Raw genomic sequence first — 25300 nt, 5'->3', positions numbered from 1 at the left:
AGCCTTAACTATGGACCCTTGTAACCCCTGTCAATTTCTGAAACCTGCTGAAATGTCACTCAAGGGTCCTTGAACCTCCCTGGATGTCTCTGGAACGCTAAAGGACCTTTACTCCTTACTCATAGATGACTTTCTGATCAACACAAAATATTAGCTGTGTCATTAAAAGAGATCTTAGCCTCCTTGAAACCCCTTTTAAACACCAAACCTTACCCAAGAGCTCCTGAAACACTTCGAGAACACTCTCCAGGATCTATGTATCCTCTTTCAAATATCCCTAAACCCTTCAGCAGACTCCCAAGGACCCTTGAACCTTCAGATCCAATTTCACAGATCTGTGTTATGAAGTCTTTGACCTTCCTGGAGCCTGTTTCAAGGGCCAGTGAATTACCTCGAGACGCCCAAGAATCTCTCAGTGAACACTGGATGTCTCTGGCGAACACTAAAAGACTCATGAAGCCCCTTCAAGAACCACATTTCAGGATCCATGGAACTTTGAGGCCCACTGCAGTTCCTTGAAACCCATGTTAAGGTCTGTCAGGAACCCTGAAACCTATGTGGAACCCTTTAGAACCCCTGATCCTCCCTGAAGAACACTGAAAACTCTACAGGATTCTTAGAACCCCATTCAAGAACGTGTCTTCGTCGTTTTCAGGACCCCTGTTATAAAGCCTTAGACATTCCAAGAGCCTGTGTCAAGGCTCCAGGAAGGTTTAAGGACCACCGCAAAGGACCCCCGAGCCTCTCCAGTTATCCTTAAACATCTCTGAAGACCCACAGTGTCTCTGGGGAGCACCTGGCGGCCCCTTGGAGACTGCTGAGGGCGTTCCAGACCTTATGAGTGTGTTTCACGGGTTTTGGAGACGGAACCGAAAACAGATGTGGCCCAGGACCGGGTCCACGATCTTACCCCACTCGAGGAAGTCGGTGATGTGCTTCTCCCTCTTCAGCGGGCAGTTGGAGCACTCCGTGTAGAAGCAGAGCAGCAGGTCCAAAAGCGTCTCCACACTCAGGCAGCCCGCCGCCTTCTGCTCCAGCAGCAGCTCCTCCAGCTGCTTCAGGCGGACCTGAGCCGACATCCTGACTCAGGACGGTCACTGCAGCTCCCGATGAAACACCCACCACAGCCCGCCGCTCAGTCCGAGTGTAAGCCGCCGCCGAGGCTCCGCTTCCTGCCGAGTCGTGCCGAGCTCAGCCTGCTAGCAGCAGCAGCTAGCTCGTTAGCTCCGGGAAAACATTCCCGACATTTTGAGCCGCCTTGGTGTCGGTGAGTCGCTGAGTCTCCGCCGGTTACCGTCGCTCCGTCGCGTCGTGAACCGAACAGCCTGCAGGCCCGCGTCTGTCCGCCCTCCGCATCGGCTTTAATCCGGTAAATCTGGACTTTCCTCTCAGAAATCGGGACGTCGGGCAGACCGTCGACTCTCAGGTTGGCCGTCGCTGCTCCATGTCCGCCGGTCGGTGTATCAGCCCGGTAAAAGGTCCAGGAACTCCGGGACCGACTGGGCTGGACTCAAAATGTCCGTCAGCACCGGGAGGGAGCGCACCGGGGGATTAGAGGGGGTTTTTGGTGAGTTTGAGGGAGCTGCCGGTGTGGCTGATCAGTGGGAATATGGCTGAATCCAGGTCGGCTCATCCAGAGCAAGCTGCAGCGAACAAACCCCACTTCCGGTCACATGGAGCTTCACAGTAAAACAAGAGTCTCAGAAACACGTCTACTAGTGACCTCTTTACAACTAATACAAACCGAATAACATTTAAACAGCATAAATTAAAAACACACATGAATACAAATAAGACCCAAACAAACAAAACACAAAAACAGACGCATAAATAAACACAAATAAAGCATAAAGAAGAACAAATAAACAAAAATTGGCTATTTAAAACAGGGCAATAAAAACCAATAAGTGAATTGATTGAATCATGTTACAAACGTTTGTCAACACTGATCATGAGCTAAAAATGTTAAGGGAAAGTTCCCTGAAGGTTACCGTTTGCTGGGTGTGTCTGTTTTTAAAATGTTGGTTGGTTTAAACAAAACATTTATATTATTCATTCTGGTTAAATTAAGATTTTAATTGAATGGTCAATCAAATAAATAAAGCAGATTAATTGATAGTGATAAAAACATCTTTTGCTTTAGACCTGACAGAATTATTATGATGAAACTTGTCAAACTAATCTCACATTTATCAGTTAATTTGTTTTTGCTATTTCATGAGGGCATTTTGTCAGTTTAAAAAGCAATGAGCAACTATGAATAGTCAAAGAAATATATTAAATGTAAAATTGGGATTATATTTATCTGATACATGAAAGTATAAATTTGAACTGCTTTCTGATATTTTAAATCCTAAACTGAATAATTGATTTTTAAAAAAAGGCTATCATCTTTTCGTCGTTTCACAGAAAATTTGAAATGATTTGTTTTTATCTACATTTTAAAAAAAAGTACATTAAACCAAATTAAAATACAAAATCTTAAAAATGTTTGAAATATTATTGAAAATATATTTATAAATCCAAAGTAGAATAAACACACACACACACACACACACACACACACACAATTTTCTCAATATTTGATTTTGGGGTTTTCTGTGCTTCTTAAACTAAAACACAAAATTTTCAAGTTTTATAAAACTGATTTTGCTAAACAAGTCAACAGCTGTTAAGACATTGTTTTATGTTGTCAGTATCGCAGAAAACCCTTCTGCTGACTTTTGTTGGAATAATGATAATAATCAACTATTATATGAGAAATAACTTCAAGCTTTATTAGCACAAACCTTTGTATAATCATGTTTAAAAGATTTAGACGACATTAATTTCAAAAATTGAGCTAAAGTCTGTCTGTGCTTTTATTGTGCAGGCCACCGCTGTTCTCCCGGATGTCACTTCCTGCTGGTGTCTGCGGCTTGACGCTCCGTTTTTCCTTAGACTTCAGTCTGACGCTCCCCGAGGAGCATCGAGGCCCCGCCCTCCTGCACCGGAAACGCTCCGGATACATGACGTTATGGTGTGATTGACAGGAGCCGGGAGAGACTGGTACCCCCCCCACTGACATCACCCAGTGACATCAGACAATAAATCAGTAAACAAAGAGTGCTGTTTGTTTGTTATGTCTACAGTAAAATAAACAATCAATGAGGCATCGACAGCAGAATTTATTTACTTCAAATTTTATTGTGTTGTCGTTTTATTTTATGTTTCATTTTTTAAAATCTTTTTATGTTTTGCAATTTTGTATTTTATTTTTTATTCTATTTTATGTTTTTTTATACTTTTGTTTATACTATGTGTAATTGTTATGTATTTTTATTTTATTGTGATTTTGTTGTTTGTGTTGTATGTATTGCATTTCTTTTTAATTTTTATTTCATTGTATTGTAATTTATTTAATGTGTTATTGCATTTAATTTTATGTCTGATCACTTTTCTATTTTATATTAATGTTTTATTGTATTTCAGTTTTTTGTGTAACTGTGTTATTATTTTTATTTGATTGTTTGATTTATTTTGTGCTTCCTTGCAGTTCTTCATGTTTTCTTGTATTTCTATTTTATATAGATTTATCATGTATTTTTTATTTTATATTATGATCTATTGCATATTTACATGTTCTATTCCATTTTATTATATATATTATTTAAAATTTATTTTAAGCTTTGTATTGTAATTATTTTTCATTTTTATATGTAATTAAATTTTTTATTGTACTTTATTTTTAGCTTAATTGTTCAATATTTTTTTTATTTCATGTCTTATTGTTATTTTAATTTAAATTTCATTGCCTGTTTAGTGTATTTAGGGATTTGTTGTTTAATATTTTAATTTAATTTTGTTGTATTTCTGTTTTATTTTAGGCTTTTTTGCATTATTAGTATTATTTCATGTTTTCATGCATTTTTATCTCATTTTAGATTTCATCATTTTATATTTTTATTGCATGTTTTTTCATATTATATGTATTATTATGTTTTGTTTTTCAATACAATATCTTATTCATTTTATTTTTGTTTTTTTTTTTTTCAAATTTGTTTCATTGAATTTTAATATATTTTCCATAAAATTAATCTAAATATGTAGACATAAATGTTATGCAGTAAACCTGCAGCTTGTCTCACAGGTCTTTCAACAAACCTTGCACACATTCAATACAGAGCTTTCATTCTCCTCAACAACAACTACAACAGTCTCAGATGCATCTTATCTCTATTCAGTGATTCTGCTCCATCTTTTATAATGTATTGCAAGATGCTCTCAAACACACAAAGCATCAACAACTTCATAGTTTGTATGAGCGAGCACTTAAAATAATGGACTCACTCTCATCATTATATCTGTATAGTTGAAGAGTATCATCTTTTAACATCTGAGAACTTTCTGTTAAAGGTTAATAATGACTTATTGTAGAAGATTATTCACAGTCCAACACTATAGCCTCAGTTTGTAACATTTAGTGCAGCTCCAGGTCCACATGAGTTTCCACTAGAGGGGAGTGTTTTGTTAAATTTTAGTCTACGACATTTGGACAGAACTGATTTTTATTAAGGCAGCTGGGATGTAAAATTCTTTACTTCTGAGTGTGAGAAAGGGCAGGATTTTAAATGTAGTTTGGAAACGTGGTTGAAGAATCAGGTAATAGAGCTCACAGACACTTAACCTTTGGTCCTGAGAGTGGATTATTAATGGTGTTCTTCCTGGCTGGAAAGTAGCTTTGGTTTGCTGCTGTGTAATTTTAATTTTGTATGTTTTTACTGTAAGTGACTGTTGTCTTTTATCTCTGTAACCTCACATCACTCGTAGCCTCCATCCATGGACTAATGATGGAAACTGGCTGCATCTGATTCATGCATTGTGCTAAATAAACCACTTATAGAATAAAACAAATGAATTATCCGGCCATACAAAATCAACCAGCATCGGTTGATTCGGTCAGATTGCTTAGTCATGTTGTCATTATAACAGAGTACTCTGGAGGGATGTTCTGATGTAAACTATCGCTAAAGTTCTGATGACAGCTATTGTAAATTGTAAGTTCCACCTTAGTATATGTGGAAGATTGATTGCAAGAAACTGGACAAGATTCACATTTACGCTTTTACTGTTTGTACTGTAATTTGTTGACAGACCACGTAACTGCGATACAGAAAGCAACACCGCACTGCATAGCACAAAGAAAAAACAAAAGTAGAAATGTTAACATAGGACAGTCTCCTTAGGGAAAACTGTACATGCAGTGCTGTAGGAATTACAGTACAGTCTTCCTACACCTCCTGATGTTCCTGTTTGTTGGGCCACAAATTCTCATCCACATCATGAATATCTTCTCTTGTTTCTTTGAGTGATTTCAGAAAACCCAAACCCTTCACACATTTCCCTTTATTAGAGAAAGTCAAGATTCACCTGGGAGCAATTTACAAATTCAGGACAGATTTAGAAAAAAGTCTAATGGAAATGTATAGAAAAATCCCTGACATATTCTGACAGCTTGTTCAACCATTCTGCATGTAAAGACTGCGGCGATGAACTAATGCCTAAATGCCTAAATCAACAGAGACCCATTATAATGCATTTTGATCAACATGACATAAGCAATGATAATGTAGGAAAGAGCAGAGAACTATACAGAATCATTTGCATGGACGAACCAAAGCAACTTGTTCATAGCAATGAGAAACTGCTTTTTTGATGTGCACAAGTGACACAATGATGTGAAAATTGAACAAGTAGTTTGGAGAATTTCAATTCTGATCTGCGAAATGTACCAAAGCAACTGAGAAAAACTGTAATAAAAAGAACACAATCAAAATCATTTTTGAATAAGCTCATTTTATTATTGTTTAGCCAATTAGAAGGTGGTTGTTGTTCAACTTGGATGGTTATTTAGTTGACATTTTAGTGATATCCAGTCATTTTTTTTATTAATAAGTGATTGTTTCCATACTAAATAATTATGGAATTTGTAAAGACATGATCATAATGAACATCAAAAACATTAGTTTTTTTTTTTTTTTTAACTTTTAATAAAAATGTTTGCAAGATATATCCCACGGACTTCAAAAGTCTCTCAATTATATAGTGACCCAGTTGATTTCAGACTCTTCCACAGGTCTTCCGCTGAACTTTCATTGAGTTTTAATATGAACTTTTTCTACCGTGACTTTCTCTCTGTTACTCTCCCATAAAGCTTTGACTGGTGAAGAGCCCAAAACTTTTGATAGGTACTGCAGGAAAGGTTAACATCAACAGCAAATAAACTCAATAACAAATTTACTGAGAATCTTTCTCCATTAAAATACATACAATTGGCATCTAAGCTTCCACAAATCCACACAGAACCTTGTCTGATGAACGTCGAACACTGAAATGTTGCAAATAAATGTGCTTTTGCAAGTTAAGACAGTGAGTGGGAGTAAGTTTGAAACTTTTGAATATGTTCGTCCCTCTCCTACGCACCTGTCTCATGAAATAGATGCGTGAATAGTTCCTTTGTCCTCAACCATCAGCCATTAAATGAAGCTGATACGTCCTCCCTGCATGAAGACCAGCCACTGTTTCTACTTCTTTGTTCTGATTCTTACAGTATTTGTATTTCACTACACTTCAGAGTTTTGCTTTGTATTGCAATACATTTGTTTGACAGGTGTTATTACTGGTTGCTTTTCAGGTCTATATTTTCTGAACACAAATATGAAATTATGAAATGAAATAATGTCCATGTTCCATCTTTAAAGCGGCCCTGAGAGCTCAACATACTGCAGCCTGAGGACACACATGAGACATGAGAACTCCTCGCTGGTTGGAAAGACGCAGCATTTAGAAGAAACGCTCCAAGTCCAGAAACAAGCTGTGAACAGTACAGACCTAACAACATGTGTAATAAAAAACAAACTAGCACGGGTCACCATGGCAACAACCAGCACATCCCAGCCGTGTCATTTTGTTTTACCTGCAGCCATCTGTGATGTTTGAAGCTTGTTTCTGCATTTGCTGTGTTTTCTGCACAAAGAAGAAAAGAAAATACAGTTAAATGTCTGTGAAATAATGCAAAAATTATATAATTCTAACTGAATTGTAGTTAGAATAATATTATAACACTCAAGATACTTATAAATGATGGCATTTAGCCAAATCACAGGATGTAATCTATTTGTGAATCATATTAAGAAAAGTCAGGGTAGCACTGCTACTTCAGTTATTTTCAGTTTAATTCAGTTTCATTTGCATACCAATTCATAACATATGTCATCTTAAATCACTTCACACAGTTAAGTGGAGACCTCACAGCATTTATACAGAGAAACCCAACAAATCCAAAGTTTTTGACAATCAAAAAATGCCATTCAGCTTTTAAATCCATGGTAAATGCTCAGTGTTACTGGTGTTTTTAAACATTAACGCAGAGATATTTCACAATAAAACATCCATCTTTCTCAGCTCAGCTTAAACAACAATAAGAGAAGGAATGCGTTACACTGCTCACATAACACATAAAAGAGTGCTTTTAACTGCACTGCAAACTCAGAGTAAAGTAAAGCATATATTCATGCATTAATGAATATAACAAAGAAGAAAGAAGTCATAATACAATGTGATTAACAGGTTCCACGGAGCAAATATCTGCTGTATATCTTCGCTACAGTACTTCCATTAAAAAATCTGCAAAATTACACCTGTAACTACGTTTCACTACCTCTGTAGACTATTTCTAATCACTGCATCCTGCTGAAGACAACTGCAAACTGCTAAGAAAACTACAAACATCCAGCTGAAATTAACTTTGCATCAAGAAGGCATTTTAAATTCACTTTGATTAAAACTTCTGAAGGCTGAGTCCAGGTTCTGCTCCATCTGCTGCTGCATATTATCTATCTATCTATCTATCTATCTATCTATCTATCTATCTATCTATCTATCTATCTATCTATCTATCTATCTATCTATCTATCTATCTATCTATCTATCTATCTATCTATCTATCTATCTATCTATCTATCTATCTATCTCAGCTAAATAAATGTGCGTCATCTATTATTCATCAACCAGCATTAAAAATCTCCTCAAACAGCGACAGAGTCCACAGCATTTTACTTCCAGACATGAGACAGCAGAGGGCGCTGGACGCACAGTGAGCTTAACATTTCTACACACAAATGATGAACAATTGAAACATTAGCAGGGAATATTTGTTTGCACAAAAGCACTCAGTAGTGGAGCATCCACGTGTATTTGACTTGACTGGCATCGATGCCAGCCCTCATACAGATTTCCCGTCATGCCGAACTAAAGACAACAGCACTGAAGCCTTCAGGGCTCCACAGATGCGTTCATTCACCAGAATCAGACAGCAGCTTGAAGCAGGGCAGCATGGTATTGAAACACATCAACACTGTAGTGCTCTACTGTTTTGCAATATAATAAAATATGGTGAAGTTAATCTGTTCTCAAACATTTCAGATAAATCTGTGTGTGACAGGTTTTTAATTTGAAAAATGGATTTCATAAAGTCACAGATGTCTGGTGGAAGTCTGATGACCAGTATGTTAATGATGGAAAGTTTCATTTAGCTTAAATAAAGACAAAGGAAAGGTGTTTGGCTTCTAATAATATATTTAAAAACTTCACTGATCCTTCCAAATGGTCACACTGTGATGCATTTCCAAACTCAAGTATCTCTACCATTGAACTATTTAAGTGCTTTATGATGTTAATAGTTAACTATGTAAGTTACAGACATCTGGAGTTATAATTCTATAAGCTGAAGTTAAGATAACGAAAGAACTAAATGAAGGCAAATGTCTAAAAAATTTATTTAATTAGTTATTTTTCGATTTTCCCAGTTTTGTAAATTCATAAAATATTATATTTACAATATATTATAAATATTGCTGAAGAGACAAATCTGTTTTCATATATATATATATATATATATATATATATATATATATATATATATATATATATATATATATATATATATATATATATATATATAGTGTTAAATTAATAAAACAATATATTATAACATTTTCTAAATATTACTCTAAATCTATAATAATAATAATAATAATAATAATAAAAACAGTAATAATTAGTATGTTGGATGTAAAAAAATAAATAAATGGGCAAAAACTGTAAATAATGCACACATCAAAAATCTGCTTTTTTGAAAAAAGGTAATTTGTTATTTTACAATGTTTGACTGTAAAATTACACTTGGTAGATAATTTTTGCAACTATTATTTTGCAGATTTTTGATAAATCACAGTTGAAATCTAGTGAAATTACAGGAAAAAAGTATCATTTTACATGTCGCTGTATAAAAACAACAGGCAAAAATTGTACATAATGTCCTTTAGAAAAATCTGCATTTTTGCAAGGAATAATTTTTTATTTTTTTACAATTTGTGACTATAAAATTGCTGTTTTACTATAATACAAATAGCTAAAAATATATTTATTTTACAGATATTTGCTGTTATTTTCACAGTTATTATAGGTTTTAAATGTTATAGTATGCTACCCTTTTGAAATACTTTTTCTGGAAACTTTGACGCTGGATTTTTTCTTTTTTTTTTTACTGCACACTCCTAAATTAATAACACTGACTTAGTTTAAATACTGGTCCTAGTCTTCCACATCCTCGTCTCTTTATCCACTCTGTCCTGTAGTTTTCCACTCAGCTCTGAGGTAATGCTCTGTTAATGTTCTCTTAATGTTCTGTTCTGTATCTCGGCCTCAACAAACAAAGATAAACCTTTTAAAATGAAAATGAGCTGATAGACTGATAGATGTCCTGCTGATGGTCCAGCTGGTTGAATATGGGGGTTGGAGATTTCACAGCTTACTACAAGGCTGATTAGCTGTAAGGAGATTACAAGTACAGGATGGCAAGTTAACGGACCCTTCAAAACTCCTTTTCTCAGCTGCAACATTTCCTTCATGGCTCTACCTGCGGCAGGAGTCGCCCTGCCAAAGGATGGTGGGAGGTCGGCGGGAAGACGGACCAGCAGCTGGAGTTAGATGTTTGACACATTTAAGTCAGCAAAGGTAAAAATCTGTCTGTTGTTTCATCCTCAGTGAAGTGTAGGCCGGATGGGACGCCATTTTCACATCCACTTGTCTTTGTTTGCATTTTGTTCACGTGTGGAAAAAGGAAAAAGTCACTGTGTCATAAAAAAGCAGAAAAAAAAAGCTCTGAAGTAGAAGTTTTCAGAAGCAGTTTTCTTAAATGGTGGAGTCTATGGATTAGACAGATAAAAAAAAAAGAGAGTACAAGAGAAAAAAGAATGTTTGAATTTGTGTCTCTGTTTAGTTGAATCAGAATATTTCACGGCTGGAGTAACTGATCAGAATGAGAAACTATCTGTGGAGCTGTGCTAGAGTGAACTGGGTGGATGTGATTATATGATTCATCTCACTGAGACCTGATTCTGACCGAAGGGGAAACCAACACACAACCAGTGTTACGATGATGATGATGATGATGATGTTTTGTGTTATCAGCACCACTTCTGTTAAACTCTGAACTTCTTCCTTCCCTGCAGTGGTCACACGCTGTCTTTGGAGTTGTTGGATTGCAGTCAAGAGTGCCTAAAATACCTCGTTAAGCTCCTTATGACACTCCTCTCTCCTAACACTGAACGCTGACCTCTGAGCCCGTCTGACCTGGACATGAAGCCTGCGACTCGACTGTATTAGCAAATTATGACGTCTTCTTTATGACAGGAGGGTTTGACGCCTTGAGTTTGGTGTTTTTGTCAGCCAGAGCCACAAATTTACAAAACTGAGCAGCAGGCATCGAGGGTTCAAACACACATGATGTTGTCCAACGTACAGACTGTGAAGTCTCTTCGTGTGCATTTGTGATGTTGGGCTGTATAAGTAAAAGTGACTTGAGGCAAATGGAGAATAATGCAAAACATCCAACCACAGAACATCACTGGATACAGCCGACAGTAACTTTTAAACCCTACCGTTGTTCTGGTGCCTTTATCTTCACAAATAAATTAAATGAAAGAAAATCAGGACATTTATAATATTTCAGTTATTTGTATTTAATGAAAAGGTGACGCCTTAACAAACCTCTTAGGAGAAACTTCAAGGACTCAAAAAGGCCAGTAAACAACCTGGATCCAAGCTAAGAAGGAAATAATTAATTGAATGAGATACTGATTGGGATTATGACAGGAGATTCCGATGCAGCGCCTAGTGGTCCTAAACACTACTGCACCTTAACAAACTCCAGTTTTTGACCATGTTTGCAGCCTTTTGGACGTGAGACACTTTCAGACCGGAGGACCGACATGGCAGTCGGTAAGGTGACCTTCAGCAAAGCAGAGAGAGAGAAGCTAGCCGAGGTTCTCTGGCTGCTCAACTGGATCTCCGTGGTGACCGGAGTGATTCTCTTCAGCCTCGGCTTGTTCCTCAAAGTAGAGATCCAGAAATGGGCGGAGGTGATGTCAGAACATGGGACCTTCTACGTGCCACACATGCTGATCACCACGGGCCTGGCAGCCTGCTGCATCAACTACCTCGGTGGGCAGATCTGCCTGGACTGCGCCGACACCAACAAGTTCCTGCGCTGGAAGTTGGTGATGATGCCGTACATCGTCTGCACCTTCTTCTTCACGTCCTGCGTCCTGGCCGGGGCGCTCATGTGCTACAGCATCCGCAGCCAGCTGGAGGAGTCCCTGTTCCTGGGCCTGAGGAACGCCATGCGGTACTACAAGGACACGGACACGCCGGGCCGCTGCTACCTGAAGAGGACCGTGGACATGCTGCAGATCCAGTTCCAGTGCTGTGGGAACACTGGGTACCGGGACTGGTTCCAGATCCAGTGGATCAGCAGCCGCTACCTGGACATGACCAACAGTGCCGTGGTGGAGTAAGTGGAACCACATCTACTGGGAGTCTTTAGATTCCAGTATAATCCTGCTGAGTTTTAGAAGATTCTTTGGTCATCTAATAGATTCTTTCAGGTTCTAGTGGCTCCAGGTTAACCTTTTAATCTTCAAGCAATTTCTGGGCGTTTGCTGCTCTCGTCACATTTTAACTCACTGTGGGCTCATTTCTCACTGCAATATAAAGTCCTTCACCACAAAATGCAAAAACTAAAGTGGATTTTTTATGGATTTTTTTTTTTTTTTTTTTTTAACAAAAATGTAAAACAGCCTGGAATCAACATGCTCAACATTTTCAAGTACCCAAAAGTGTAAAATAAAAAAATAAAAAAAAAAACAAAGCTGGCTGCACATACTATAGATATTTTACTACTTACCTTTTAAATTTGTTTCCATACTTTTCTCTATCTACTCTGTGTAAACACAGCCTGCAGTTCAATCCAGGTCAGCTAAAATATCGGCGATTTTTTGTAAAGTGATTGCAGCTGAGTCACTAATGGTTTTACAGTTGGGCCAAGGAGTGGAGAAACTAAGTTTTTTAAAGAAACTGGTTTTCTTTTTTTTTGTCAAATATTAAGTGAGTAATGTAGGATAAAGTGATTTTGATGAAGAATTACAATTTTAAACTTAAATTCGAAACATTTTGTGAAAGAAACATCACATCACAAATGATTATTTCAATCCATCAGAAAGTTAATGAACCAACAATTCTTTCTGTGTTTTCAGTTTCTGGCTTTGATAAGATGGGATTTTACAAATAAACATGAAATGGCTTTAAAACCCACCAGTGGCTGGCTGGTCTACAGTTCAGAGGATTAATACAGATCTACTCTGATGATGGGAATTCCTCGAGAACCTGGAGGATTCTGTTAGAATTAGAAATTCCCACAGGTTTTCAGTGCAGTGTAGCACTTTACAGCAGATTAGCTGTTTGTGATGAAGAAGCACTGGATGCAGAAACGGTACCCAAACCTAAACAAACCAAGCAACAGAATGTGCGAACAGTTAAACATAAATCGTAAGGAAACTTCACAGATTCTAGTAGATCCTACTGAACTCTACAAGAATCCAGATACATTAAGTGCCACATTTCTGAAGTCTGTCTTTTCTCATGAAATTCAGGGGATTTAAAAATATATATTTTAGTTTAAGGTAGACTCCCATGGTTCCCCCTAAATGTAAATGTTGGTGGATCCCACTGGGTGCTGGATGTGGTTCCAGTGAGACCAGTTATGGTGTTTTTCCACTAGCACCTACTTGGCTCGACTCTACTTGGTTTGTGAGGTTTTCCATTAGGACGGAGTACCTGGTAGGAGGTACTATTTTAGTACCTACTCGGCCGGGGTTCCAAGCGAGCTGAATCAAGCTGATAATGTGACGCCTACAGAGTGCAGGCCACTGATTGGACGGGGAGTGACGACACATGAGAGCGACTCCTTCACGAAAACATTTTAACTGGAAACAGTGACGGTACTTTCTCTGACTCTCTTCTTTTACTTTGAATCTGGCATAAAGTTACAGACCGAGCAGCAGGTGTACCATCGCCTCGATGTCCTGCATTGTTGTGTTGATTTGGTGTCGCACACAAATGATGTTAAGGGACTTCCATGCTGCTGTGCTGTGATGACTCCACCCATGATGAGGTGGTTCTCGACTGTAATGGAAGGCGACCTGAGCCGAGTCGAGCTGAGTAGGTGCTAGTGGAAAAGCGCCTTTAGATTCTGTTGTACAGCTGTGGTTTCTATGGTCCCTTCAGGTGGATTCTCAGGTGATTCTGGTAGACACCATTTACCCAGTGCTGGTAGTCTTTAAAGTTTAAGGCACATCACTTGCTCACAAACAGTTTAACAAAAGTTCACACCAATATCTGTTAGTTTTGATCGATTAGAACACAAAGTAATTCCACAAGTTGACCGCAACGTCTGAATGTAAATCAACTGGATAAAAAAGTATTACAGAACAGGAGCATCACTGGACACTGCATCCTGTTTTCTACTGAATCTACTGATTTTTCTGTTTATATTTGTAAAAGTGCTACTTTAGTTTAACTCCAGTAGGACGGAGGTTTATTGAGCCACAATGACTAATTGACCTTAATTCATACAAATGCCCAAGAAGCCATTTTCTCCTCGTGATCGGTGTGTTTTTCCTTCCTTTGTTTATAGAACCAGTCTTGTCCCTGAACATCTGATTGCTTCATGGAAATATTAGTGGTGATGTCTCTCTGTTAGCAGACAGTAAACAGAGTATTTTCAGATTGAGGCCACTGGTCCACTGCAGTTAAGCCTGAGAGCTGCTGGGGTTAAAGATCACAGGATTATTTAAGATTAAGCAGCAAAGTTCAGCTCAGGTTCAGATGACACAGTATAACCTGTCTGTATTCAGCACTCAGACATCAGCCCAACCTGCCGTAGTCACTCCTATCTCAAGATTTATGATCACCTCCTTGCGAGGAATTTCAGTAGAATGTAGCATTGAAGTTGTAAATGAACTCAGTGATGGTTTAATACACCAACTCAAGACATTTCAGCTGCAGTATTCTGAGTATTTGGTCAGCAGTGCAACGACCTCATTTTCTCAGTTAATCAAGTTGCCGTTTATATTATAATGTCAGCAAAGAAAGTCTCCCCAGAGGGATCTGAATCAGATGGCCAAAACCCCTCAAATCTAAATACAGTGTTTAAAAAAGTAAAATTTTGTGGTCAAGCATTATAAAAGAACAAATTGTTATTTACAATTTTGACCATTTTGTTAGGGTTAGTGTTTACATGGAAACTTGTTACTATGATTTTGTCAGTTATTTTTTGTAATTCAACAAAACAATGAATAATCTGTGTAATGACAGTAAATACAGGTAAACCTGCTATACAGCATCTATTTTCAGGGTGTGGGTTCAGTTGTAGCAGAAACGACTGGTACTACCAGCTACTGGTACTAACATCCGGCTTCTCCTCTCTCGCAGCCGGCTGAGGAGTAACGTGGAGGGTAAGTATCTGATGGACGGTGTTCCCTTCAGCTGCTGCAGCACCTTCTCCCCTCGGCCCTGCATCCAGCAGCACCTCAACAACCGAACGGCCCACTTGCACTACGACCAGCAGAGCCAGCAACAGAACTTGTGGAGGAGAGGCTGTCGACAGGCCCTGCTGGACCACTACACCGGCATCATGGAGTCCATCGGCCTCACCGTGCTGCTCATCTGGCTGTTTGAGGTACTGACGGGGGCAGAGTTTGGCTGCTGGCTCAGATTAAATGTCTGCAGGGAAAAATCCGTTTCACCTTAAAGACACTTTAAGGTGAAACGGATTTGTGGACACCACAGCAGGAAAGGAAACAGGAAGCAAAAGGAGACATCCACAGATTTAACATTTCTCTCCTTTAACATTGTTGGACAATCAAAACTGATGCAGAATTAAAATGAGATGAAATGATATGTGATACAATACGATACGTTATGATACAATGAGATAAGATAAGATACAATACGATAAGATACGATAAAATACGATATGATGCAAAACAATGAGATAAGATGCTATAATACGATACGATGCAAAACAATGAGATACAATATGATACAATGCGATGCGATAGAATGCGATGCAACACGAAATGATACGATACGATGCAATACAAAAAGATATGATACAAAAAGATACAATGCAATGCGATGCGATACGATGCAATAAGATAATGTAGCACCCGTATGCAGCCACTCTGTTGAGGTAATTACCCCCGAGAATGGTGGATGCTCAGGTTCGTAAAGCTAAATGAAAAAGATATATATAGATATCAAAATAAAAATGAGACCCAGAGAAGTTTTCTTTCCCTTTTGGCCAAATTAGGAGAGGCCGGATTTAATACAACACAAATATATATGCCACCAATAAGTCAAAAAACATAAGAGAAGTAACATAGACTTTCCCAAAAACCAAATTATTGGCTGGATCGATATATGTCCCCGGATGGTCCTATTGACCAGTCCCGCTGTTACTTTTTAAAACTAAATCAATGAACGCTAATATTTCCCCTAAGTTTACCCCACAGTCTCAAGGTTTGCCCTCCAACACCCATAAAATCACCGAACAATAGAACATCGATCTGTACTCCGTGACCGCGCACACACACACACGCACGGACGCACACACGCACACACACACACACACGCGGCCACATGGCCAAGTCTACTCACTGTCCGTGTTCAATCTGAATCAACAACGTGTTGCAACGCTGTTTGGTCCAGAAAACATTGAGTGCGGTGAAACATTCCAATCCGAAGGACACTAGCCGCCGGGCTAGCGTTAGCCACGCTAGCCTCCTATCGAACTCATCATAAACTGCTCCCGCAGTCGGTTCTCCGTCCTCCTGCTCACCATCTGGTAGCTGGGCTTATATGTCCTCAGCCCCGTTCTCTAAGCTTCCTGCTTGGGGCTGCTGAGTCTGTGCTTGGGTTTTTCTCAAGCCAAAAAGAACCCACGCTGTCGACGCCGCCACGCTCTGCCTCCTGCTCCGCTGAGAGACCATGGAGGAAAAACGTTCCTGCACACCTGCACCTCCTCAGGCCTTGTCCACACATAGCCGGGTATCTCACAAAACGAAGATATTTTTCTACGATTCGGCCTATCATCCACACGAAAACGCAGATTTACGTCATCAAAAACGATTCTTTTTTAAAACTCCGACCAAAGTGAAGATTTGCGAATTCTCCGTTTTATGCGTCTGCATGTGGACATCAGTAACCGGGGTTTTGCGTTTCAAAACGTCACCGCCTGCGACAGAATATGTTCTTACGTCACATATGCGACCTGTGTTTACATTCGGTAATAGTATGGATGCTCTCACAAGGTTTTGGGCGCTGTTTCTTGTACAGGCGCTTTTTACTTGCTTGTTTTTACAAGCCCAGATACTGCTCCACATTCAACAACACAGGCGAAGAACGACATTAAGGACGGTTATTCTCCACCACCTTGTTAGGATTTGGGGAACTACTGCCACCTAAAGGTCCGGCATGCTTATGAATGTGTTTAAAAACGCACTTATGCGGTTAGGTGTGGATGAAGTTTTTTTTTCTAAACACGAGGTGGTGTGTACGTAAGTTTTTTTCTAGACGGAGGGGGCAGGATATTCGGTTTTAGAAAAACCCTGCTACGTGTGGACAAGGCCTAAGATAAGATTCGATACGATGCAAAACAATGAGATAAGATACGATTCGATTCGATTCAATACGACACTATACGATACAATAAGATAAGATAGGATAAGATACGATATGATACGATGCAAAACAATGACATAAGATACGATACGATTCGATTCAATACAATACGATATGATGCGATATGATACGATACGATACAATAAGATAAGATTCGACACGATGCAAAACAATGAGATAAGATACAATAAGATACGATACGATTCGATTCGATTCAATTTGATACCATACCATACCATACCATACCATACCATACCATACCATACCATACCATACCATACCATACAATATTCAATTCAATTCAGTTCAATTCAATTTTATTTATATAGCGCCAATTATAGTCAAATTGTCTCGAGACGCTTTACAGAACCCATATGCCTGACCCCCCAGAGCAAGCCAAAAGATGACAGTGGCAAGGAAAACACCCTTTTAACAGGGAAAAATAAGATAAGATACGATATGACACGATGCAAAATAATGAGATAAGATACGATATGATTCGATAAGATACAATATGATTCGATAAGATACGATATGATACGATGCGATACGATATGATACAATAAGATAAGATACAATAAAATACAATATGATGTGATGCAAAACAATGAGATAAGATACGATATGATAAGTTACAATATGATACGATGCAAAACAATGACATAAGATAAGACACAGTAAGATAAAATAAGCTAAGATAAGATGAGATAAGATTCACATGAGGTGGCACGAAGTTAGTACTCAGGTCCCAGTTGTAAGCCAAAGAAATAGATAAAGAAAAATAAGGGAAACTACAAAGGAACATAAAAAATATACACGTGTTTACCAGTGGTAAACACGTGCATAAATAGGCATTTGTGCAAAAACAAAATTGATACTGATTTCTCACTGGGGAAATTCATATGCTACAGCAGCTTTACAAAAATAAAGCACAGTAGGAAACACAACAACAATATAGCTGCAGCTCATAGGAAAGTACTGCATAGTAAGAGTTGTAGTGATATGAAGGAAGTTAACTTTTCATACATATCTGCAACAGTGTTAAATTATTTGTATTTAGTTTAGGGATAGACTGATTATTAACCTAACTGATTGTTGTGGCCGACATTTGTTTTGTTTTTTTTTTTAAATTTTGGGCATTGTTATTTTTAGTGGCTGATCATCATTACATTAAATGTGCTTTTTCAGTTCTGAAGTAGCCTCCTCTTTCTGTCTGTCATCACTCTGGTCCCAGAAATGTCTTGCAAGCAGCAAAAACTGAACAAGAAACGCGGAACAGGAAACTAGCTCCTCTCACAGTGGCTAAAGCTATGCTAATGGCTAGCATTAGCAGTCAGAAGGCAAATTTATCTGAAAAAAACAGTGTCTGGAAAACAATAATTAATAATGCTTTGGGCCTTAGTGGGCAATAAAAGTGATAAAACAGTGAAAGATAAAGAAAATACAGAAGAACAGCAGACGTACTTGCAGAAGACGAACTGGTCAATCTCAGTCGATCCAACATAAGTAGAGGACGTGTCCTAATTAAATCACTCCCATTTCAATTTTACATCTTCATTTGTAGGCACCCTCATTAATGACATCATAAATGACAGGTTCTCTGCTGTCACATGCTGTTAAAACATTACATTTAATGTATATCAGTTCAAAATATCTGTTATTGGCCTTTCTTAATTATCAGTAAAAGAAACAAAAAACAACATATTGGTTTATCCCTACTGTAACGCCTTCTACACTTAATAAGCTGCATGTTTCTTTTCCCTCCAGCTGCTGGTTCTGACGGGTGTGCGCTACCTGCAGACGGCCATGGAGAACGTTCTCCTGCTGGGCGATCCGGACTTGGAGTCATATGGTTGGATTCTGGAGAACAGTCTGGCAGAAATGGCCCGGTCCAACTTTAACATCATCAAGAACCTGGGGAAGTGTTACCAGGTCGACGACGACCCCAACATCAACGTCCCGACCGCCGCCGCAGAGCGTGAGGTGCCCTCCCAGCAGGTCCAGGTTCCTGTGACCAGCTAACATCATCATGGACCACTGAAGTCATCAACTGCTCTGATGATGCATCCTCAGCTGGATCCCTTCCAGGATGCAGAGCGGCGAGAATTCAGTGTTCGTCCTGAGGGATAAGAACAAAAACTCGATCCAGACAAGCTTGGACAGATGTTTAAAGTCCAGCTGCTGAGTCCTCAGAGCTCTGCAGGTCTGATGGACCACCAGCGTTTTCTGCCTTCAGATGGTACGAGTGTAACCACAGCTTTTAAAAACATCGATGTACACCAACTGTTCATTGTGGGGTCTTTTTTTTAAGTTTCTAAGATGAGTAATTTTTTGTACTCCAGAGTGCATTACTCAGAAAAAGAAAACATGACATGGACATTTTTAAATGTCATGAAAGCAGACTTGCATTTAGTTTCTAACTGACCTTCTAAAGGTACAAATCTGTAAAAAAGGGTGCTGTATAATAAATAAACCAGAACAGTAATTTACCTTTTTTTCCATTTCTGAGGCTGTTGCTAAAAAATGTCATCAAGCACCATAAAGACAAGAACGTTAACAGAGGCCTGCAGGGGACAAGATAACTCACAGCTGGTTAACGGGTTAAAAAACTGGTTTATCTCTACATTGTCTTTTGTTTTGGCAGTCAGTTTGGACCGACTACGGTTCCCCTGCTGGGAGTCCAGATGGTGACGTTGTATGCTGTGTCTTAACCATCAGGTGCTTTTCTTACCATTATCTGTAATGAACATTAGGCTAAGTCTTTTTTCAAAAGCAAAAATGTCAAGAATAGAGCAGTAGTAGCTTCTCAAATGGAAATGTTTTGTTTCCCCAGTTTTCTTTTTACACACTAAACACTATTAAACACAAGTTAAGAATGTCAGATGTGTTAGCAATGAAAATAACTGCAGCCTCACAGTTCTTTGATGGAATAACAGATCTTACAGAGGGTTTTCTGTTTGTTCATTACATGGCGCACAGAAAAAAGAAAACTATTCAGCCGCTCTACACGTGGAGGCCACATAATGGAGAATCAAAGTTCATCTTGTGCATTAGCGGAGCAAATTCGTGACAAATTTACTTAACAGCATGATTTGGAGGAAACCTGGGATTATTTCTTTGTTTCTCTGTAAAAACTCGATGCCTTCATCTGTTTTCTGTCTCTATCTTCTTCCTCTGCTTCCTTCTGAAATGTTTTCGACTGAGGTCTATGTAGTAATTCAGGTTGTTTTTACAGGGTTTGTAGGTGTTAGTTTAAACATTTTGCAGATTTTGATTTAAAGAAACAGCGAGAACAATGTGTTGAGGAGGACTTTTTGTTAAACATACAACATTTTAAACCTGTTCCATGTCTGTGTGTCCGGAACAAAGAGGTCCATGACTTGTTTAGACTAGCATAGCACAAAGACTGGAAGCAGAAACTGTTCACCTAACTAAACTGAAAACAACAACAAATAGGGTCATTCCTAAAATATCCAACCAGCTGAGGTGTCAACATGATGCTGTGATTTTCTCTCACTGTGAGTTTATGTGCTTTATTTTAATTTTTCTCTTAATAAAGCTCATATTTCTGATTATGTTTGATGTGTTGCAAATGGATTATCACCTTGTTTATGGATATGTGGCCAAGGAAGAAACTATGCTGCACAATTTTATTCATGATGCGTTAATGAAATTGATTAATCTGTAAGTGATAACTGTCAGAGTCCTTTAAGTGTTGTTATCAACTGAGTCTGAGTCTAATCTGATACTTATATTGATCTAACTGTTGGTAAAATTGAACCAGAAATTACTGAAGTTTAACTGGACAAATGTGACTCTATAGTCTCATTCTGTTATAGTCGAACTACAGAAACACTCCATTTCAGAAGCTCACACAGAACTGAGTACAGCCCTCTGCAATATCACTTCAATGTCAAATGATTGAAATTTGTATCACCCTTCAGTAACCACATTGCTTTTTAACTGAACAGTGGGTTACTTGTTCTTGTGTAAAATACAAATGGAACAATTTATATTCACTATATATATTTTTATATATATATTATATTCACAGTATTTTGCCAAGGCTGCTCAGTCGTTGAATGATTTCCGACAAATAAGTCTGCAGCAGTAGATCTGTAGTCGAATCGCAATCAGGTGAGTGTCAGTGGAAAGCTGACGTAGTGTTCACTTGTCGTCAGAGTTACAGTGACATTATGCCGCTATCTTGCAACAATACGTAAATCCTGAACAAATCCATCAATCCAACTATAAGCCACATCACTGCCAAAATCTAATCAGGTGGTCCTTGTGTCATTTCTGACCTTCCCTGACAGTTTCGTCTGAATCCGTTATTCCGTTTTTCAGTAATGTTGCGCACAGACAAACGTACGCCAATCATCACATAACTCTGCCGCGTTCCTTGTAAAGGAGTGGAATAAAAATGTCCACAGTAGGAACTCAATGCAACTAAAAATGCTCTGGGTCACTAAAAGTGCTTTGGGTCGCTGCTGGAAATTTCCTCTCTTGTCAAGCTTCTGCAAACTGCATGTCATCTTGTCAAACAGCATTTTGGTTTATCGATGATTATCCATGGTTCCATCTATAAAGAGCACCTTTTGCACTCATGCAGCTCCATATTATCACACTCCCACCTTTGTGATTCACTGTCAGGACCATGCATTCACTGCGGTAGCCCTGAGTTGGATTTGGATTGGAAGTCACAGCTGTACTCAGTTTACTTTCAGTGATCACAGGTGTATTAACTTATCTTGCATTGAATTTCGACTTTGGAGCCTGGATTTTTAATATAGTCTTTTGATAAGTGTTTGTGATTGTTCATAAGAGCAAATATATTCTGTTGAATTTTAACGCAATCACTAGTTTCAAGACTACTTTAATACGGCATTATGCTCTATTTTTGTAAATTATAGCTTGCCATTGTGCAAAGTAAAGTAGTTTTACAGTATCTGAGCAGAGTAGTAGGTGAGCTGATGTGCCATTTTAAGACATGAAGGGGTTATTGTAATGGAAAAAAACTTGTAAATATGCAACTATGATACATCTCGAATATCTTTATAAATATTCATATATTATACTATATAAATCAGGCAAAGCAGAGACTTTGGAGCAGAAATTCTTCTACAAATTTGATCATTTGAGATGGAAGGACCAACATTTGATGATTTCTTGCATTTTAGTGATATTATTGCAGTGCAAACAGAGTATTAGGAGATACTTTTTTTTTAAATAACTTTTTTTCTGTTAATACATTAACAGGGTCTAAATGACTGATTCTACTTACAGTAATTTGTCTGCTAGTCATTAATAAATCTGTCTGTTTTCATATTTCAGTAACAGTATACAAACTTACATCTCTATATTTATCCATATCTATAGAATGTTGCTGCTTGAAACAATGTCTGAGCATCTGGCTTATTAAACAGTTCCAGACTCCTCTCTATAAATCAACACTAAACTCATATAGTGTTTGATTATTAGTTAAAAATACTAAACCTTCTCAGGTGGTGTGATGTACCCAGAAAAGACTAAACTCAGAGGAAAATACAGGGAATACAATACAAAACAGTGACATGAGATAAAAACAACAATGTCATAAATCAGCTCAGGGTTTCTAAACTAAACCAAAGCGATGGTAATGCACTTCAACTTTTCTTTAAATCATGCAGTGATGCTGCATTCGTCCACTTGATGGCAACAGAGACAAGCTGCTGATTCGTTCAGAGACAAACCTACTGATGAACACTGTCTGCTCTTTTGGTTTCTTACTTTGGTTGAGTATTTTTAGGTCAGGCCTCTGTGTATGTACAGCACTGAAGAAAGACCTAAAGTTGACTGTTAAAGAACCATATCAAGAAACAGAAACATGTTTACATGAAACAATTCAACAGAACAAAAACAGCTAAATTTATACAGCATCATGTAGAAGTACACATTTCACACTACTGAGTGCTTTTACTTTGCCACTAGAATAAGAATAAAGGTATTCGTAGAATACTGCAGTATTTGTACAGCGGTGCAGTACATGTACAGTACACTTGCAGTACTGTGGTACTTTAGATGTTTACCTGCAGCTCTCTGTCTCACTCATCCTTCCTGTTTGATCCACTCTCACACGCAGCATTCAGCCAATCACAGCCCTCCTCCTCTCTGACCCACAGGGAGACGGTTGTCACGGTGACGGCCACGTGGTCTCCAGTGCCCCAGATTATCCTGCTGCTGACCCCCCTCCTCCCTCACCCCACTATGTTCCTTTGTTCCCCATCTCACCCCTCCTTCCTACTCTCCCTTTCCTCCCCCATTTCCCCTCTGTCTGCCCGTCTTTCCTCTTTTATTCATCCTTCCTCTTTTTTTCTTCCATCATTTTTTTACTTCCTGCCTTCTTCCTCTAGGCCTGTCAGTCCTTCATCCTTACTTTCCTTGTTTCTTATGTCTTCCTTTACTTATCTTTGTCCTTCATTCTCCATCTTTTCTCCGATTTATTTCTCCTCCGTGTCTTCCTAATTTTCTTTCTCCCTTCTGTGCATCTGTCCTTCTTTTCCTCTTTGTCCCTTCATCCCTTCCTTTGTTTCTTTGTCCTTCTCTCCTTCCTGACCTTGCTTTCGTCACTTCACCCCCTTTCTCCCTCCCTCCTTCCCTCCCATCCTTCCTTTCCTCTTCCCAAATACAGCTTATCTTCCTTTATTCAATCCTTCTGACATTATTTGCTTCCTCCTTGTTTCTCCATCTCCCCTCCTCTTACTAATCTTTCCTCCCTCTTTCCTTCCCTCCTTTTGTTTCCTTCGCCTTCATTTCCTCCATTCTTCCTCCTCCTCTCCTGCTGATTGATGTATCAAACACCTTCTGTTATGTAACACTTCCGCCTATTACTGCCTCCTTCAGCACAGCCAATCAAATTCCTGCAGTATCTGTGACATCACAGATCAGGGGTGGGGCCTGATCCCAATCAATAACTTTTGTGTGTGTGTGTGTGTGCGTGTGTTTGTGTGTGTCAGCTGGGTGGTTGCCGTGGTGACAAGGATTAAACGAGCTCAGATTTACTGTCGTTCCTAATCGACCACGGTCACCTCCTCATGTCCCACAATGCACCTGCTGTTACATAACAGAGAGAAGGAGCCAATCAGAGCCTGTGATGTCACACAAGCGCAGACGACTTCACACACACACTGATACTGTCAATACTACTGCGTTTACTACTTGTACTACTTCAGTTACTGAAACACTGATCAGACATCTTCCTTTCTGCAGCGCCGTCCTGATCAATCAGTGCTGATCAGTAGCTGATAAATGCTACATGTCAGTCAGCTCACTGGTTGTGCTGCTATTAGTGACATCACATGTCAAGTGTAACGTCTCATCAGCATGTGATCATCAATGGTCATCAAGAAAGCAGATAAACAGGAAGCGTCTGCTTTCACTTCTGCAGCTGAAGTTCAGACAGAAGGAAGCTGAGTGTCAGAAGGTTGTTTAGAACAAAACAGAACATCTGGAGACAGACAGAACCACCTCTGGCTGTATTTTGTCTCAACACTGAACCTCACCAAGATAAATCCAGACCTGGAAAGAGTCTAAGGGACAAGATTAATAGTCTGATTTATCATCTTGGAATCAAACGTCCGAACAGGTGAACCCGGACAAGGACGAATGCAGGTCCACAGAGATCTGCAGCATCAGTTTTGTCCTTTGCTCCATTTTAACTGCTGGGTGGAGGTGATGGTGCAACTACACCGTCCTGCTGCTCAGTACTGGAAATGATGCTGTTGTGTTGGAGTTCCAACCGGTTCAGAGGTCGGACGTCTGTTTCCTCATCAGACATCACATGACGCTACTACCTGCAGTGTTTCAGCGTTTTATTTTCCTTCAAACATCAACAGCAGGTCAAATGGTTGTTGCTCTTTTCAGTCAGCAGGGAGTCAAACTACCAACCTCATAATGACAGCTCTAACTGCATTCCCTGCCTAGTGAAAAGAGGCTTAGCTCCAACAGAGCACATACAAACACTATTAGCAGGCTATTAACCAGTGTGTGTGTGGACTGACTGCTAACTGTTATGTAAGTCAGAAGCTGATCCGTCACACAAACACACACACAGACAAACATGAAAACACGCAAACACAATGAAAGCCACCCATCACAGGGGTCGGAGGTCACAGGTCAAGGCATGTGCGTGTGATTTTTA

At 38.9% G+C, this 25300-nt stretch overlaps 2 protein-coding genes and 1 long non-coding RNA gene across 6 annotated transcripts in view; 1 reads left to right on the top strand and 2 right to left on the bottom strand.

Moving 5' to 3' along the window:
- cdc42bpb (CDC42 binding protein kinase beta (DMPK-like)) overlaps positions 1-1645 on the bottom strand; it is a 33135-nt gene extending 31490 nt beyond the window's left edge. For all 4 annotated transcript variants that reach the window (XM_023282819.3, XM_023282821.3, XM_023282820.3 and 1 more), the window contains exon 1: positions 911-1645. In XM_023282819.3, coding sequence (XP_023138587.2) covers positions 911-1079 — 169 coding nt within the window. In that variant the 5' untranslated portion in view covers positions 1080-1645. The remainder of the gene's footprint in view (positions 1-910) is intronic.
- Positions 1646-9882: 8237 nt separating this feature from the next.
- On the top strand, positions 9883-20696 carry LOC111576873 (photoreceptor outer segment membrane glycoprotein 2-like). Its single transcript, XM_023282823.3, has 4 exons — positions 9883-10056; positions 10554-11893; positions 14872-15118; positions 18889-20696. The coding sequence occupies exons 2-4, from the start codon at positions 11313-11315 to the stop codon at positions 19141-19143; spliced, it is 1083 nt and encodes a 360-aa protein (XP_023138591.1). The 5' UTR covers positions 9883-10056; positions 10554-11312; the 3' UTR covers positions 19144-20696.
- LOC129350263 (uncharacterized) lies at positions 19199-24230 on the bottom strand. The gene is made up of 2 exons (XR_008603606.1): positions 23190-24230; positions 19199-19240 (listed from the first exon to the last, which is right to left on the bottom strand). It is a non-coding gene; the product is annotated as an uncharacterized LOC129350263 (long non-coding RNA).
- Positions 24231-25300: the final 1070 nt, after the last annotated feature.

Source organism: Amphiprion ocellaris, chromosome 12, assembly GCF_022539595.1.
Source record: "Amphiprion ocellaris isolate individual 3 ecotype Okinawa chromosome 12, ASM2253959v1, whole genome shotgun sequence".
Lineage (NCBI taxonomy): Eukaryota > Metazoa > Chordata > Actinopteri > Pomacentridae > Amphiprion > Amphiprion ocellaris.
This window is presented reverse-complemented; position numbering and strand designations above follow the sequence as displayed.

Coding starts and splice junctions, on each gene's coding strand:
- LOC111576873 (XM_023282823.3), top strand. CDS start 11,313: ATGGCAGTCGGTAAGGTGACCTTCAGCAAAGCAGAGAGAGAGAAGCTA. Junction 11,894..14,871: donor ACCAACAGTGCCGTGGTGGA/GTAAGTGGAACC, acceptor CCTCTCTCGCAG/CCGGCTGAGGAGTAACGTGG. Junction 15,119..18,888: donor TGCTCATCTGGCTGTTTGAG/GTACTGACGGGG, acceptor TTTTCCCTCCAG/CTGCTGGTTCTGACGGGTGT.